The following is a 17799-nucleotide window of genomic DNA, read 5'->3' as shown; positions in this document are numbered from 1 at the left end:
GTCCGCTATCATTTTGGTTATCCATAAGCCGGGTAAAGACCCTTCTAATTGCAGTAGCCATCGCCTGATTTCTCTGCTTAACCTGGACGTTAAGCTTTTTGCTAAACTTTTAGCGAACCGTCTTTCCCCTTTTCTACCAACCTTGATCCACCACGACCAGGTTGGCTTTGTTCAGGGTCGCAAAGCCCGGGATAATACTTCCAAAACGATCCATCTTATCTCTTACATCAAACAGCATGGTTTAAAGGCTTGCCTACTCTCGTTTGACACTGAGAAGGCGTTCGATCGCGTCGACTCGCGCTTTCTCCGTCTTACCTTGAAACAGATTGGTTTGGGTTCGCGGACTCTCACTCAGATTATGTCCCGGTTAACGGTACGATTTCCTCATCCTTTCCCATATCGAATGGGACCAGACAAGGATGCCCCCTCTTGCCTCTTCTCTTTGTTTTAGTAATGGAACATCTTGCACGAGCCATATAAGCCAACGATTCAATACTGGGCATACATACTCCCTCCTGCTAGTTTACATTCAACTGCTAGTTTACGTTCTCCCTCCCCAGTCTTTTCCACGAATTCCGTAGATTTGGTTCCTTCAGTAACTTTAAACTTAATATCTCTAAAACAGAGGCCGGCAATATTTCTCTACCTGCCCATGTACTGGCGAACCTTCGGCTTAATTTTTCCTTTCAATGGCGACCTAAGGCTATCACATACCTGGGGGTCCTGATTTCGGCTGATCTTAATGCTTTATATTTTATTAATTATTTACCCTTACTTTCACGTATTCAAAAAGATTTGGCTACATGGGACACTTTAGCCCTGCCCTGGTTTGGCCGTATCAATACCCTCAAGATGGATATCTTACCTAAGCTATTATACGTTTTTCAGATGGTACCGATCACTGTCCCTAAGAGTTTTTCCCTTTCTTTAAGCTCCCTTTCAATTCGATATATTTGGCACCGTGGAATTTCTAGGTTAAAACACAGGTTACTTACTTACCCGAAACTTTAGAGCAGAGTAGGTGTACCGAACTTTGAGCTTTATTACAGAGCTGCGTTGCTAGCCTGGATACTTGATTGGTTTCCTAGACCTTTTTGTAAAGCCTCTTGTATGATCGAACAAGATTTTTCTCAGGTGGATCTTCGGGCATTACCATGGGAGTACGATTGGGACTACCAGCGTTTTTACGGCTTGTCCCCTTTGACCTTAGCTGTGATGCGGCTGTGGTATAAACGAGGCACAATTGCTCTCTTATTTTCCAATCCCTCTCCTTTGTCATTCCTATTTGATAACCCCACTCTTCTCCAGGGATTGGGCTCCTCTATTATTGTAAAAAAAGGGGGAGAGAACAATGTTCTTGGACAACTTGCTAGCCAGCTTGCTAACAACCAAATTAACCTGTCTAACAGTATGCGTTTATAACAGGGGTTTAGTTAGCACACATTTGCAAATACATACGTAAGCCACAGAGCCACGACACGGCACCCTGATCATCTGTGGTCCTAACTCTAAAATTTGTGAGTCCCCATAGTAGAGGTACATGCATTTAATGGATAGATCAAGGGCAGGTGGACCTGAGGGAGCCACCCCTCTTAAAGGCAAAGGAGTGCACTGGACCCCAGCATGTAGCACAATGGCAACCAGGGCCCTAGTGCACCCACGTACCAAAAACTCAAACATGCATAAAAGTGGCCACCCGCCCAAGTCTATAACTGGCTTATGAAACAAGGACACATAAACAGGCATCACATAGTGAAAAAAAGGGGGAGAGAACAATGTTCTTGGACAACTTGCCAGCCAGCTTGCTAACAACCAAATTAACCTGTCTAACAGTATGCGTTTATAACAGGGGTTTAGTTAGCACACATTTGCAAATACATACGTAAGCCACAGAGCCACGACACGGCACCCTGATCATCTGTGGTCCTAACTCTAAAATTTGTGAGTCCCCATAGTAGAGGCACATGCATTTAATGGATAGATCAAGGACAGGTGGACCTGAGGGAGCCACCCCTCTTAAAGGCAAAGGAGTGCACTGGACCCCAGCATGTAGCACAATGGCAACCAGGGTCCAGTGCACTCCTTTGCCTTTAAGAGGGGTGGCTCCCTCAGGTCCACCTGCCCTTGATCTATCCATTAAATGCATGTGCCTCTACTATGGGGACTCACAAATTTTAGAGTTAGGACCACAGATGATCAGGGTGCCGTGTCGTGGCTCTGTGGCTTACGTATTTATTTGCAAATGTGTGCTAACTAAACCCCTGTTATAAACGCATACTGTTAGACAGGTTAATTTGGTTGTTAGCAACTTAAATCTTTTCCCAGGGCAGTTCAACCCATTCACATTATATGTTATAAACTGTATTTCTTCCATCCTTCTTGGTTTTTTTTTATCTCTCTTCTAGTTCGCCTCCTCCTATTAGGACCGAATGATTTGCAGAATATTAGCCCCACTCCCCCTCCCCCCCCTCCCCCCCCCCACCCCCGCCCCCCCTCTCTTACTTTTCCCCTACCCATTTTTAGGCTTATAAACTGCCTACAAATCATTTGTGGAACTGTTTCCACAGTTGATTTAAAATATTGGGCGTAGACTCCGCCCATGGACGGCTCACCTTTCCTCCGACCTCCCCAGTACCCCCTTCTCTCCCCAACTCAACCGGATCCTCCAGAGGGACTTCCACCTCAAAAAAGGGGGATTACTAGGGGGGGCAAGGGAACAAGAGAGAGAGAAGAGAAAAAAAAAAAAAAAAAAAAAAAAAAAGTATTTTCTCCTGTTCACTTCTCCCTCCCCCCTCTCCCCAATCCCTGAGCCTCTCTCCCCTTCCCCCCGACCTGCCGCCAATCCTCCCCTCCCGCATCATCCGAGTCTCCTTTTTCTTCTTCTTCTTCCCACCCAGTTATCTCCATTCTTTGCAGGCCCAGTCTATCACAAAAATCTCTCAGTTCCTCCGGGAATCTCAGGTATGCTGTCACCCCACTCTTCCAGCCAATTAAAGATGCTGAAGTGCCCCATCTATATTGCACGTTCTGTTTTCTCATTTGCTCTAACAGGGGTCTCAGGGATCTCCTTCTCCACAGAGTCTCTGGTGTTAAATCCGCAAAAATTTGAACAGTCAAATCTCCATATTTGATTAACGTTCTTCCCTTGATCTTCTTCCAAATCTCATTTTTGACCCCAAAGTTCTGGAACTGTACAACTATATCCCTCGGTCTTTCCCTCTCAGTATCTTGTTTGAACTTTCCTATTCTGAAAACTCCATCCAGTTCAATCACTTCTATTTCAGGTCTGTCTCTTATGGAGTTTAAGATTTTTTTAACTAGTTCATGTAATGTTTCCCCTTTTGCTGCCTCTGGAATTCCTCTCACCCTAAGGTTAGACCTTCTTTCTTTATTTTCTCGAATTTCCATCCTGTAGAACAGTTTTTTCTGGGTTTTCTCCAAATGGGTTATTTTTTTCCTTAGCTTATCTATGGTTTGGGCCTGGGTTTTGACTTTCTCCTCTGTTTCTTCCATTCTCGTTAGCAGATGCCCTAAATCGTTCCGAATTACTGTCATTTCATGTTTTATCGTTTTCTCCAAACTTTGGAACATTTCTATCATCTCCTTCTTATTCGGTATTTGTAGTTCACCATCAAGTTCTTTTTGACCCAGGCCATCCGCTATTTGTTGGCTACAACTGCTGTTCATACCCATTGATAGTCTCGGGCTGTTTCCTGAGCTAATGTCCATTTCCCCTTTGGCGCTTGCGCCTTGGGCCCTTTCTGGCGTAATGTTTCCATGTGATGTAAATTTCTTTATCGTGCCTGATTGAGACCCTTTTAGCCCTGCTCCCTTAGGACCTTTATTCTTCATATCCTCAATAAAATCTTTTGTCTTCTATATTCTCTAGATGGGGTTATATCTCTCCTCTTTGGTTTGTAATCCAGACAGGTTTACTGAGTTTACTTGTGCTCTCCTAGGGGGACATGGATCTCTTCTCTTCTAAACTCAGGGAATCCTCTCCTCTTCTCCTTAGCCCCTTGTTCCCCACTGTCACTCAAGAATCCACTACACAATACAATAGAATAGGCCCCCAGCAGGTCTCACTCACCCTTCTCTTCCCCAGATGGTGACTCCAAGTTTGGTCGGAAGGTCTCCACAACAGCTCTGTCCTGGGGGGGGGATTCCTCCGGGCCTCCAACTCTGCACCTCGGTTTCTTTCCCTTTTATTTTTTTTCCTTTTGCCTCTGGGCTTCGTCCCAGGGATGCAGGGTGGGTCTCCTGGCGCTCCCGGGCTCCCTGACCCAGAATCGTAGAGTCAGCTGGCCGGGGGCCCCAGGCAGCAATAGACCGGGGGTTGCACACAGCAGCCGGGGACCATGAACAGTAATCAGCCGGGGGGGTTGAGGGCAGCAGAGAGCCAGCGACTGCAGCCGGCGTCTCGCCGTCAGTTCAGGCGGCCGGCCGGCTTTCTCCTCTCCCAGAGAGCCTCCGCGGCCGGTCACACACCCCCGCCACGTCACTCCGCTCTCCAGCCGTCCGGGTCCTTCCTCTCACCAAGGACCGGAGAGGCTGGTCCGTCGCTGCGACCCCCGTCTGCCTCCCATCTCCGGCTCTCAGGACTGCACTTCTCGGCCCTCCAGACTCCGGTGAGTCGGCTCCTTAGGGTCACCAGGGAGGTCGGGGAGCGGTACCTAGTCGAAGGCTAGCACCGCTCACTCCCCACAGCCGCCATGACCAGGCTCCTCCCCCAATCAGTGTTTACTGGAGTCTGCTTGTGAAAAAACACTGCTTGTAAAAATTTCATTATTAAACACTGATACTAAGTTGTACGCAAAGGTCCTAGCAAACAGGCTGAAAGATCTAATGCCCGAATGGATTCATGGAGACCAGGTGGGCTTTGTTCAGGGGAGAGAGGGTAGAGATAATGGCTTGAGAACTCTGATGCTTATCCAGAAAAGTAAAAAAGGGAAAGCCCCGGTAGTGCTTTTGTCAATTGATGCCGAGAAGGCGTTTGATAGAGTGGACTGGGGCTTTATGATGGATAACTTGGAAGTGTTGGGGATCGGAGAGAGAATGCGCGAATGGATAGGTAAACTATATAAGGAGCCCACTGCAATCATCACGGTAAACGGGGAAAGATCGGAATCCATTGGGATGTCCAGTGGAACAAGGCAAGGATGCCCATTGTCCCCCTTGCTGTATGTATTGACATTGGAACCCCTGCTATCAATAATAAGGAATAGTGGAGCGGTAAGGGGAATCCAGATAGAAAATATAGAACATAAAGTAGCGGCCTTTGCGGACGACCTACTGTTTTATGTAGGCAACCCCCGAATAACACTACCAAATATTATGAAGATCCTGAAGGAATACGGTGAATTATCTAATCTAAAAATTAACCCAACAAAAACTGAGATTTTGAACATTAATATACCAAAGAGCGAAAAAGAAAAGCTACAAAAAGAATTCCCCTTTATTTGGAGAGAAAACGATATAAAATACCTAGGAATAAAACTTGCTACCTCATATAAAAAACTGTATAGATTAAATTATATCTCTCTGATAAATGAGATTAAGGACGAACTAAAAAGATTAGAAGGAGGAAATCCATCATGGTTAGGACGTATGAACCTAATTAAAATGGTAATTATACCTAAAATACTCTATAGATTTCAAATGATCCCGATCAAACTCCCAGAGGCGTTTTTTAAGATAATGAGAAAAATGTTAACAAGATTTATATGGAGGAATAAAAAACCAAGAGTATCATATGAAACACTAAGTAGGACTAAAGAGAAAGGGGGGATGGGACTACCTGATGTCAAGAGATATTACAAAGCAGTAATGTTAGCAAGAATTTATGACTGGACTTTTAATCACAAGAGGAAAATTTGGGTAAAAATGGAAAATGATCTGAGTGGAATTAATTTGAGTAAGATGATATGGGTTCCAGCACATTATAGAGGAATTAAAGAGGACACAAGCACTTACACCTTAACTGTCTTAAGGATATGGGATAACTTACATAAACACATGAAATGGGAATTCAACTCTATACTAATGCCTCTTGCAAACACGGAGTTTTTCCCCCCAGGAAAAGATGAGATATCAGGGAGATGGTTTAAAAAGGAAGATATCCAATTGAGAGACATATTGATAGAGGGGGAATTGAGAACACTTAAAGAATTAAAAGAGAAGGGAGGAGATATGTTTACTAAAATAGATGAATGGAAATATCATCAATTAAAATGTTTTATAGGAGCTCTCCCAAAACCCTTGAGATTAAAAAAGGAGTGGAATATGTTTGAAAGGTTATTAGAAATACGTAGAGATGGGAAACACGGTGTTACAAAAATGTATAGAATACTTACAGAACTAGACACAGACACAAAGTTAATTTTTATAACAAATTGGGAAAGAGATATGGGGGTGGGGATAGATGAAGAGCAACAGAATAAGATATTTAGATTAGTTCACGAGAATGTTAGTATGAGAGACGTTGAGATTAACTATAAATGTCTGACACGATGGCATATTACACCGAGCACTGAGCACAGGATGAGGGGGGAGAATTCAAAAATGTGTTGGAGAGGATGTGGGGAAGAGGGCACGGTGTTTCACATATGGTGGCAATGTCCAAAAATTCAGGTTTTCTGGAAGACAATAGTCAAATTAATAGAAATAATAACTGGAAATGACATAGGATTAGACCCAACCATGTGTCTCCTACATAGTGTAGAGACAACAGTAAATAAATATAAAGAATCAGGAGTATGGTACTACCTAAGTGCAGCAAAAGGGTTGATCCCCAAATTTTGGTGGAAGACAGAGGTACCAACGGAGGAGGATTGGATCAATAGGGTAAACCAGATTAGCAGAATGGAAAAATCTTATCATATGCAGGAAGACAGGATGAAAATATACTATTCACGATGGGAAAAATGGGAAAAATCGGGATTAAAAGAGAAATATAGAAAACTCTAAACTAGGAAGCTATTCAAAGTTGTAGGGCCTAGAGAGACGGAAGATTTTGCAGAGGGGAGGGAGGGGGGGAAATGGTGGGTTGGGAGGGAAGGGAAATAAAAGAGGTAAATAGAAGGGACAAAGTAGAAATGTACTGATATTTATAAGTATTGTGTCTCTTCTTATGGAAATTTTGTAATAATGTGAAAAACTAATAAATATTTAAATTAAAAAAAAAAAAAAAAAAAAAAAAAAAATTTGGTTGTTAGCAAGCTGGCTGGCAAGTTGTCCAAGAACATTGTTCTCTCCCCCTTTTTTTCACTATGTGATGCCTGTTTATGTGTCCTTGCTTCATAAGCCAGTTATAGACTTGGGCGGGTGGCCACTTTTATGCATCCTCTATTATTGTACCCTTTACACGTGCCTCCTGGCCCGTAGCTCGGGACTTTATTTGCCCCCAATCGGGTCTTCTGCTCCTTCAAGGTGGGTCTAGGGATTGGTTGACCACTCTACACCTATCCTCATTTTGCAAGCACTTACACTCTTCCTCCAACATCCATCATCCACCTTCTGGGATTGAACAGCTGTGCTCCCTCCCTGAACCGCCGAGACATATCCTTGCTTCTCTCTATAAAGTGCTCCATAATGCTCTTTACTCTGAACTCCCTTTCTACACTAAGGCATGGGCTCGAGACCTAGGTAGAGAAGTGTCAGAGGAAGAATTGTTTACGTTGTTCCACTTTACTCATAAATCGTCCATTTCTTGCTATTCACAAGAAAAGAATTTTAAGTTTCTTTCCTGATAGTACAGGGATCCCCTCTACCTACACAAAATTTTTCCTTCTACACCCGATCTTTGTTGGCGCTGTGATAGAGCTGTTGGTACACAACTCCACATTTGGTGGGATTGTGATCAAACACAACCCTTTTGGCGGCAGGTCTTTGCTGTATATAACGAGATCTATGGGGAGTCCTTGGCCCCTTCGCCAGAAATTGCTCTTCTCTCTATATTACCAGGCTCACAGGCAACACAGAAGAAAAGTCTGTTGCGTTTCTTCCTGTCTGCAGCCCACCAATTAATACCTCTTTTTTGGAAGGCTGCTACCCCCCCCCCCCCCCCGATGTGGGTCTCCGTGCTTAATGATACCATGCGTATGGAGGAAATGCTGGCATTTACCAATGATACCTATAATAAACATAAGCTGTTGTGGTCAATCTGGCTCCATTTCTCTTCCTCTGTGACTTTCCGTGATATGTGTGCCCCTGTTGCACTCTAGTGGAGTTATACCTTGCCCCCTCAACTCGGATCTCATTTTGGCTCATCCGCTGGTTGGACCCTGTGGTACATGCCGTGATGTGTGCGACAGGGCTGCTTACATGAGACACGCGTGGGTACCTATCCCATTGCTGCTTTCTGCTGTCCCTGTTCCCCAATCCCTTTTTTTTTTTTTTTTTTTTACTCTTTCTTCTTTGATACCCTTTCCACTGACCCCTTCTTTTCTTTTTCCTTCTGTTTCCTCCCCTTTTTTTTCTCCTTTCTTTCCCCTTCTCCTCAATTAGGGTTTACTATCTTGGTTGTGCAGGGTTCTTTCATATTGGTCCATACATCACGCCAGGGGATACCCCCTGACAATCTGTTGTGTTTTGCCTCCGTAATCTGGGTTACCGATCCTTTCCTCTTACTGTTATATGGCACTATTCTCATTTACCCACATGGATCATAACCACCTCTGATGTTTTTTTTTTGTCTATGTACTTATTTCTTATACTTACCATGCTCTGTTAAATTTATGTAAAATAATAAAGATAAATTTGCCTTAAAAAACAAAGTCAATAAGAGCTGCTTCCTTATTTTTATCCTTACAAAGGTTCACTTTATGGCCCATCTCACCAAAACAGAGGTCTGCTGCTGCAAAAACTTCCCAATGTTTGCTAAACATTTTGTACAGCTTAGCAGAATAAGGCTGAAAGAAATACAATGCAGGCCAACTCTATATAATATTTTATTTATATACACATCAGCTGCAATCAGACTTTACACACCACGTGAAGAATAGCTTGCATAAACTCTGAAATGTGCGGCAGAGGACATTAATAGTTCACAGGTGTGGCTGGCTTTGCCACGTCCAAGTCAGCATCCAACCAACGGTATTTACGGTGACGGCGCAGTACCTCAATGGCTTTCTGTTCAAGTGAACTGGGGATGATTTCAAGATCTTCCAAACCTGGTAGATCAGGAAATTTCTTGTCTGTAGTGTGGAACTAAATAGGAGAAGAACAACACTTGTGTTACAGGTTGCTTCTAATTTCTTCCTGTGAAAACTTATAGAGTGAAGAGATATCTGTGGTCCAGGGTGTCAAACACAGTAAAAGGAGGAGCACCCAGATAAACATGCATACATTCTGCAACAAAAATGGGGAAAATGGAAGTACAGAAAAAAATTAGTTATTGCAAGACCCTATGTCAGGTTTTTATTCTTGTGAGTGTCTCCATTGGAGAGATTCACAACTCTGTCCTATTGTCACAATAACAGAAAGGTAAATAGAACAAATGGTGGGGGGGGGGAATCATCCCAAGGGGGACACCTGTTCCAGGGACCTGCAGCTAAGAGGGGAATTCCCATCATTTTGGGAAATTTCAACTTACTGTTGTGTCCGTGGCAGAAGGTGAAGGAAAATGTGTCCAATGACACAAACAGCAAAAAATAAATTGGCAGGAGGCTTAGGAATTTCAGACTCTGTCCAAAACTTAAGAAGAATAAGTTTTGTTTATACACAAGTTAGACTGTTGCAGCATTTGTCACTGCAGATCACAGGTTTGTTCTGTGATCCCAAAATAACAATTCTATTTTTTAAAATGTTATATACGATCCTTTAAAAAGTGATTTAAAGTGATATTAAAAGTCAATAAAAAAAAAAAAAAAAACCACATACAAACATGTTATACTTACCTGCTCTGTGCAATTGTTTTGCACAGAACAGCCCCGATCTTCCTCTTCTCGGGGCACCCGCCAGCACTCCTTGTCCCTCCCTCCTGCCAAGTGTCCCCAAAGCAAGATGCTAGCTATGGGGGCAACCAAGCAGGTTTACCCCTAGCCGCAGCTCTGCAAGTCCATTCGCACACAGAGCGCAGCTCGGCCCCGCCTCCTCTCTCTCTCCTCAATGGCTGTGATTGACAGTAGTGGGAGCCAATGGCTCCTGCTGCTGTCTCAGCTAATAAAGAGGGAGAGTCTCCGGAGAACCGAGGCTCTCGTGCACATCGCTGGATAGCAACGTGGTTCAGGTAAGTATTGGTGGAAGGGGGCTAGGAGGGCTACAGCAAACAGAAGGTTTTTAACCTTCATGCATAGAATGCATGAAGGTAAATAACCTTGAGCCTTTACGACCACTTTAATCTTACATAACCCTTAGGTAACCCTAATTACTCCCTTCTCATCCCGCTGTTTCCTTTTTTTCAGTACGCAAACATTTTTGCATTTTCCTTAATTTCAGATTTTAAGTGATATATTAAAAGAACCATGCACAAAACTAAAAACAAAATAACCTAAGAAAGCTAAACGTGATTGCTACTCACTCGATCCACTTTGTCCCTGGATGTCCATTGGTCAAATGGATTCAGTTCAAAGATCCTTGCAAGATAGCTAGACAAAGTCAGCAAGAGTCAGAATGTAAAATAACAAAAAAACAATAGCAAATGCTAAGAATGACAGTTTATAGGTGTATCAGGCTTGATCACATTTAAATTCAGGGTCAAGTTTTCAAGCCTAAGCCAGGGGTTGACAATTTACAAGGTACAAGGGAGCTTAATTGTAGCTCGTGTAATCACCAAAGAACAACACATATAAAGTTCAATATATGTAATGCAAGAGAGCTCTATCAGAGAAAAGTGGTGCACTGAAATGGAAATTCTAGACTGAAACTGAAAATTCAGGATGCACTTGGGCGAAAAACCGAAACGGACAGTTTTTAAAAAAAAATATTTTTATAAACCCAATATTGCCAAAAGTATTGGGATGCTTGCTGTAACATTCTTTTGCTTCTGCTGTGATGAGACACCTAGCTAACAGGGGGGGAAGCCTCACTTTCATCATTTATTGTGTGCCCTGCTAGTAATACGGAGTCATGTCAGAGCTTACTGAGCTTCAAAGAGGGCAAATTGTTGGTGCCGCTTAACTGGTGCCTCTGTGACTGAAGTTACCGTGTTTTTTGCCATGTCGCAAGGTACAGTATCAAAGGTTATGACGGCATATACAGTTTCTGGGAAAACTTTGTCTGATAAGCATAAGTGCGGTCAACATGGTCAATTGATCAATAGAAACAAAAACATTGCACAGTCAATTCCCAGGAGAATTCAGGCAGTCTTGGATGTCAAAGGTGGTCCAACACCATATTAGGTAACGATTTCATTCTTTTACCACACTTGTTCTCATAATGTTGTCCATCCCCTGTATACAGCTGCACTATTTGTGTCTTTTATATCTGTCTAGCGTTCAGCTTTAATGAATTAATTCAGGAATGGTATAATTTTACACAGCTACATTGGCCCAGCTTGGAGCAATGTAACTATGTATATATCACATCTGGTTGATGCCCCTGGAAGTTGGATATTACTAACGTAGACACCTTTACGCCAGTGATTTCCTCTCGCGTATGGGTCCTGTCCTGCCTAATGCACTGTGAACACAGGAGGTGGGCCGCTCAGCACGGGTGCCACTCAGAGAATGCTTTCCACTTTCTGAATGAAAGTAATGCATTTTCTGATTTGACAAAGTGGAAAGGTGAGGCAAGGACATCACTTTCCTTTTTATTGCCAAAAACGTCTGTCACAGACAACTATTCACATATTGCGCATAGTTAGATCTAATACTTGTGCTCTTACTAGGATAGTTCATCGGTGGTTTAGAGGGATAAATATATGTCTGTCATGTAACAAATCTCAAAATCATAACTAGGGCTTTTGACATTAAATAACTCACAAGAGGATTAATGTAAAAGTATTGTTTTCGTTTGATCACAAATATGCAATTATTCTTCAAAGACCTAACTCAAAAAAAAAAAAAAGAAAACGAAACCAGTGTTGCTAACTAGCAAGATATAAAATGGTTAGGACTGCATATAATAAAGGAAAAAACAAAAAAATTAGAAGGAACAACCACCAATCCTAATTTGGTGCATAAACTGCAAAAAAAATAAAATAAAGTCACCAGTATATGCATTGCTGTGTAATGAACACAATATATCCAGGAACGTTTCTAGGGATAGTTACAGTATACTTACTGGTAGAGAGGGCGAGGTAATGGAAACATGAACAAAGGTCTGTGAGCAACGGCGTAGATATATCTCACCATGTCCTGGAGGAGATATCGGTTAGGTCTAAAGAGAAGACAACAGGAGGACTATTATATGTTTTGGTTTGTGTCCCATCTTCTAAGAGTGCTGATCCTTTATCAATAAATTTGGATTTTTGGCTTACCTGTAAGATCCTTTTCTTGGAAGTACATCACAGGACACAGAAGACGTGATATTCATGACTACTGGCCAAAAAAATGCAGGAATCCTTACTTAAGCAAAACCTCTCCCAGCTTAGCTAAATCTTAGTTTTGTCACTGGCCGGCAGGATGCTCCTGGACATTGCATCGCTGGAGTGGAAACTTTAAGGAGTAGGCACTTTAAGGTTAGGGTGTATTACATCCATCAGGAAGCCCACCCCTGGTCTTCTGTGTCTGAGATTCCTCCAGTGAAGACTCCTCTACAGAGGATTCCTGATACTCCTCAGCTTTCTTTACCTTCTCTTCCTCATCCTGAGAAATTGTCATCACATGACTCTTCCTCCCCCAAATAAGACGAGGGGAAGCAGAGTGCCCACAACTGCATCCCAAGTGTTGCAAGTAAGTGAGATCTCCCGAGAGCGGATCACACAGTCAACATATAGCTGCAGAAAAGTCCTTCTTTGACACAAAAGGAAGTGAAGGATTGTGTCCCTAAGACAGTGGAAACGTAAGATAAGGGAAGGGATTCAGAGCTAAATCACTGCCCTGGACCTGTAGAGTACTCGGTCAATGAGTTCATCTGGTACACTGTACTCAGGAGATCACTGGCCACAGGATCCAGCATCAGTCAGCAACTTTACATGCAGTCCTTGCTCTTGAATGTAGGGGTTTGGATATAGTCCTTGTTGGCCTGACAGCTGTTGTGACTGATCTAGATAAAGCCCCCTCACTCTGCAACACTGGGGGTGTTAGGAAGAAGACATGATATGTGGAAATCAAAGCCAAAAGGAAGAAATCCTCAGAGTAGCACATCCATCACATAAGGACACTAGCTAAAACTGAGCCTTAGCTGAGCTGGGAGAAGTTGTACCTGGGCAGGGATTCCTGTCTTTTTTGGCCAGTGTTCATTCATCTGCTGGAAGCAGCATAACTATAGTAGGTAAGTAGCCAAGAACATCAGATCTTCTGTGTAGTGTGATGTAGAATTAAGAAATGTAATGTTTCTCTACAATGTTATGTACTCGCCTATGCAGAAGGCAGTGGGCTAAAACAAAGTTCCACAAGACTGTCTTTAAAACATTCAAATCTCCACACTCAAAAATAAAATTGTAGGACACTGGTTACTGGAGACATAATGATACAACCCTGATTGCGTGAACAGGCATCACGGAGAACAAATGATTTTTTATGTTTAGCTCGAAGCTCCAAAAACGCTCACATATTGCTCATGTGTGAATGCACCCTAAAAGTGTAAACTGTGAAGTTGCTGGGGCAGAGATATTAACCACTTCCAGACCGGACACTTTTACCCCCTTCCTGACCAGGGCAATTTTCAGCTTTCAGCGCTATCACACTTTGAATGACAATTGCGCGGTCATGCAACACTGTACCCAAATTAATTTTTTACCATTTTTTTGAGACAGATAAAGCTTTATTTTGATGGTATTTATTCACCGCTGGGATTTTTATTTTTTTTGCTATGTAAATAAAAAAATCCAAAAAATGGGTTTTTTTTTATAAAATTTTGCAAATAAATATTTTATCATAAATCTTTGCCAAAATTTATTCCGTTATCTTTTTAGTAAAAAAAAATCCAAATTAGTTTATAACCAAAAATTATAATTTTTAAACATTTTTTTTTCATTTTTATTTTATTTTATATTATTTTTTTTACTTACTGTCACCATGTACTACTTGTGGGGGGGTGATTTTTTTTTTTTTTTTTTTACACTGATTGCTTTTACACCCATATAGGATGTAAAAGCAATCATTTCTCTTTCTCTCTATGTGCATTCTTGCACTCATTGAGAAGTACTGAGTGAGCTGTGATTGGTCACAGCTTGTCACATGGTACAAGGCTGTTGTGAATAGCCTTGTACCATGTGACCTCTGTGATCATTCACAGATTTCACATGTAGTAAACAATGATGTTACAAGTGACATCTTGCTTACTACTTTGCATGTGATCACTGATTGGCCAATCAGTGATCACATGATCGGGACCTCGTACAGAGGTCCCGTCCGACAATCGGTGTTTCACTGTGTCCGGAGGACACAGCGGGCACCGGATCGCGGTGCTGCGCGCTCCCAGGGAGCGCGCACAAGCAGGGTGTGGGGAGGTCATTTATAAACGGCCACCCGACCCTGCACTGCCACCATCCAGCTGTTTATATGCAACGGCCGGTCGGGAAGTGGTTAAAACAGAATATGTGGAAGAGGAACGGGAACCCATAGCAGCGGTAGATGGACACTGTGCTCTCACGTGTGCCCTTCTTTGATGGGGACACAATCCTTATTGCCGAATTTCAAATAAATTTCTATCCTAATAGTCATCACCTACCGCTGCAATGCCCCATCCCCCCATTCATGTGGCTGAACTACCAGGTCTTTGTAGATTATTTTGTTACTAATATTTGTTTATGTGAAGCTTCAAGTCTACCAGATATACTCCATTAACGCTCTACAACAGTGGAAACTTTGTGGCGTCCTTTGCACTCCTACTAGAGCCTTTCCATTCTTCTGTGTGGGGGTCACATTTTCGTCCCAGGAAATATGATGATTCTGTAATTATTGGTTCTATTTCACCACCATGATACATTTCCCCGAAGAAGATTTGTGCCAAGAACTGAAATGGGTTGGTGTTTAATTTGCATATTTTTGTCTTTGCTTATGTATCTCATGGTGGTTTTTGTATATTCTATGGACTAAAACAAAAAACAAAACCCTGTCTTTTTTTATGCACGGTGTTTCATGTAACTTTTAATGTTTTTTTACAACATAATATTTTTTAATGGCATTTGTTAAGTGTATGGTGCTTACATTGAAACAGGGACTTGCTGCTGTAGTCCTTGAAAAATACAAGATACAAGCAGGAACTTAAAAACTGAGACTTAAACAATTTTTGTGTGGAGGGACACTCTACAGACAGCCACAAATAACAAGCACAGTAGCAGCAGTGGAAGTACTTCTGTAGAAGATACTGAAATAGAGAACAATAGCTCTCTTACCCAGCTAAAGCATAGGTCTTTCCTATGGAGTCCTGGTCTTTGACAATGTTCACTATAGCTCGGGCAACATCTGCTACCTAAAAAAAATAAAATAAAAAAAATCCTGTTACGTTTTGTAAAAAAGCATTAACTGCTACACACTAAGACAAAAAAAGCTTAAAATAAGATTCATCAAAAAGAAACAAAATCTGAATGCTCTGGTCACCGCTACTGAATAACTATCACTATTAAATAAAGGGACAAAAGATACTAACAGGGATAACACCAAGTTTTGGTTATAGGTGGAGTCTGTTGGGTAGGTTTGAATATCCACTGGGACCCCTTTCCCCCCCAAGTCCTCATGCACACGGGACATTTTTACAGCGGCTGTTTTCAGCTTTTGACGTTTTTTCTACAGCTAGTAAACCCCCCCAGCATATCATCCTATGTGTCCATGCACACATAGACTAATCGTTTCTTGGCAGGGACGTTTTTTTGTAGGAAAAAAATCCCAGGACTAGGAGGGTTTCTAGAGTTTTTTAGCTGTAAGAACGCTCTAACACTGCAAAATGGTGGAAACCGGCGTTTTTGGACTTTTTTTGACCACAAAATTGTTTTTTTTGGGAAAAGAAAAAAAAAAAAAGCTAAAAAATGCAAACGCTGCAAAAGGCTTCTAAATGCTAATGCAAAAACGCTAAAGAAAGCTGAGAAACCCACGTTTTTTAATGTGACACAGCTAACGTTACCAGAGTTATCAAAACATCCAGTGTGCATGGAGCAAAACAGTTCCCAGCTTTGTTCCCTGAGTCTCTCGGCTGCTGCAACGGGTATTTTCCCTCCTCTCGATGCAGAACATAACAGAATCAGATGTGAAGATGGGGACATGTTTGTAACTCGCAGGTACTGACTTAGGACATCATGCTCAGAGAGGATACCAGATTTGCTCCCAAAGTAGGTCACACATGCAACAATCTGACTACTATGTTTGATTTTATCCACTACTAGGTAGTACAAGGGATGGACCAAATTATTCCATTGATGGGTTATCACACCTCATACTTAGTTAATTTAGAACTGCCCACACACATTACAATCAGATTGTACAGCCCTTTAGCTTTACCAATAACTATGTTGTGCAGAGGCCTGTCTGGCTGTATACACACACAACGTATTAAACCGTTTAAAGGGATAGTTCACCTTTACCAAGAAGCTGCCTATGCAAATAAGGGGTGTCTGTAGATAAAACAAACTGTGCAGCTCTGATTAAAGTTGAATAATGCCCTTGCTATAGGTGTAGGCCATTTACATACCTCCTAAAGCCTGACTGGAAAACTCCCAGGGCGTTGCCTAGTCATTACTGCTCATCTCCACCATCATAAGAATGAGCTCTCAGACACCGAGCTCTACATCAGGGGAGAGGAAGACCTCCTGATGTAGTAACTGAGCGCAGTGGAGGAGCTTTGATTCATAGAAAAAGCTCACTACTGTGATGATGGATGTGAGCAGTAATGACTAGGCCTCACTTAGCAATGTACTGGGAGTTTTCCAGTCAGGCTTCATGAGGTAAACGGCCTACACGTACAGGAAGGGTATGATTCAACTTTACTTAGAGACACAGTTTGTTATTATCCACAGACACCCCTTACCTGCACAGGCAGGTTTCTGGTAAAGGTAAAGAATAAATTACATTTTTATTGTAATGCACTAGGCCCATGTGCCCTCTTTTTGCTTTTCTCCACTCAGTATACTTGGACTTCCCCGGTCTTTTGAGGGCAGCAAGGCGTGCATATTCCAAGAAATTCTTGATGTGGTCTTATCCTTTTGGAGTCCAGCCCTAAGCGCAGGAGTATTTGGGTTCACCATTTCAATGAAAGCCCTAGTCAAACACCACACCCCTATCCAACGATAGCGCCACAGTGTCAATGTCATTGGTCAGAGGGATGGCAGGTGTGCAGGGACTAGTTCCAAAGTCAGAAGATCTGAACTGTTAGTAACAGAGTCCAGAGAATTGAAGACTCAAAGAGAAGAGGCTTGTCTGTGAAACAAATGTAGATATCTCTTTATATATGTTCTTAGGAAATCAATTACATTTGTTTCAAATGGCTGACAGGTTCCCTCTACTTCTCCAATAAAAAAAAAGAAATAATTTGGATAGACCAACTTATTTGATGCCACTAACTATCTAAAATCCAGTTTTAGGAGAAACCCCGTCCATACGGACACTGGAACCTGAACAAGAAACAGACTGATACATGAAAGAGTTAACTTGGTCTTAATATTACTCACATAAATAGGTTGTTTTACTGTCTTCTTGCCATAAGATATTAACGGCACTCCACCAAAGCGGCGCATGTCTAGGGGAAACAGTAATTTACAGC

The 17799-nt window shown here is 42.2% G+C and overlaps 1 protein-coding gene across 1 annotated transcript in view; it reads right to left on the bottom strand.

Moving 5' to 3' along the window:
- Positions 1-8935: 8935 nt before the first annotated feature.
- Positions 8936-17799, bottom strand: part of NDUFA9 (NADH:ubiquinone oxidoreductase subunit A9) — a 31207-nt gene continuing 22343 nt past the window's right edge. Inside the window, exons 7-11 of the mRNA XM_089669857.1 lie at positions 17708-17775; positions 15443-15519; positions 12223-12318; positions 10520-10586; positions 8936-9207 (exon numbers count right to left, since the gene is read on the bottom strand). Coding sequence (XP_089525983.1) covers positions 9037-9207; positions 10520-10586; positions 12223-12318; positions 15443-15519; positions 17708-17775 — 479 coding nt within the window. The 3' untranslated portion in view covers positions 8936-9036. The remainder of the gene's footprint in view (positions 9208-10519; positions 10587-12222; positions 12319-15442; positions 15520-17707; positions 17776-17799) is intronic.

The sequence above is a fragment of the Staurois parvus genome, unplaced genomic scaffold (genome assembly GCF_062004578.1).
Source record: "Staurois parvus isolate SC_StPar_1 unplaced genomic scaffold, SC_StPar_1.0 ptg000010l, whole genome shotgun sequence".
Taxonomy (NCBI): Eukaryota; Metazoa; Chordata; class Amphibia; order Anura; family Ranidae; genus Staurois; species Staurois parvus.
Note: the sequence above shows the minus strand (reverse complement) of the source record. Positions and strands in the feature narration are given on the sequence as shown.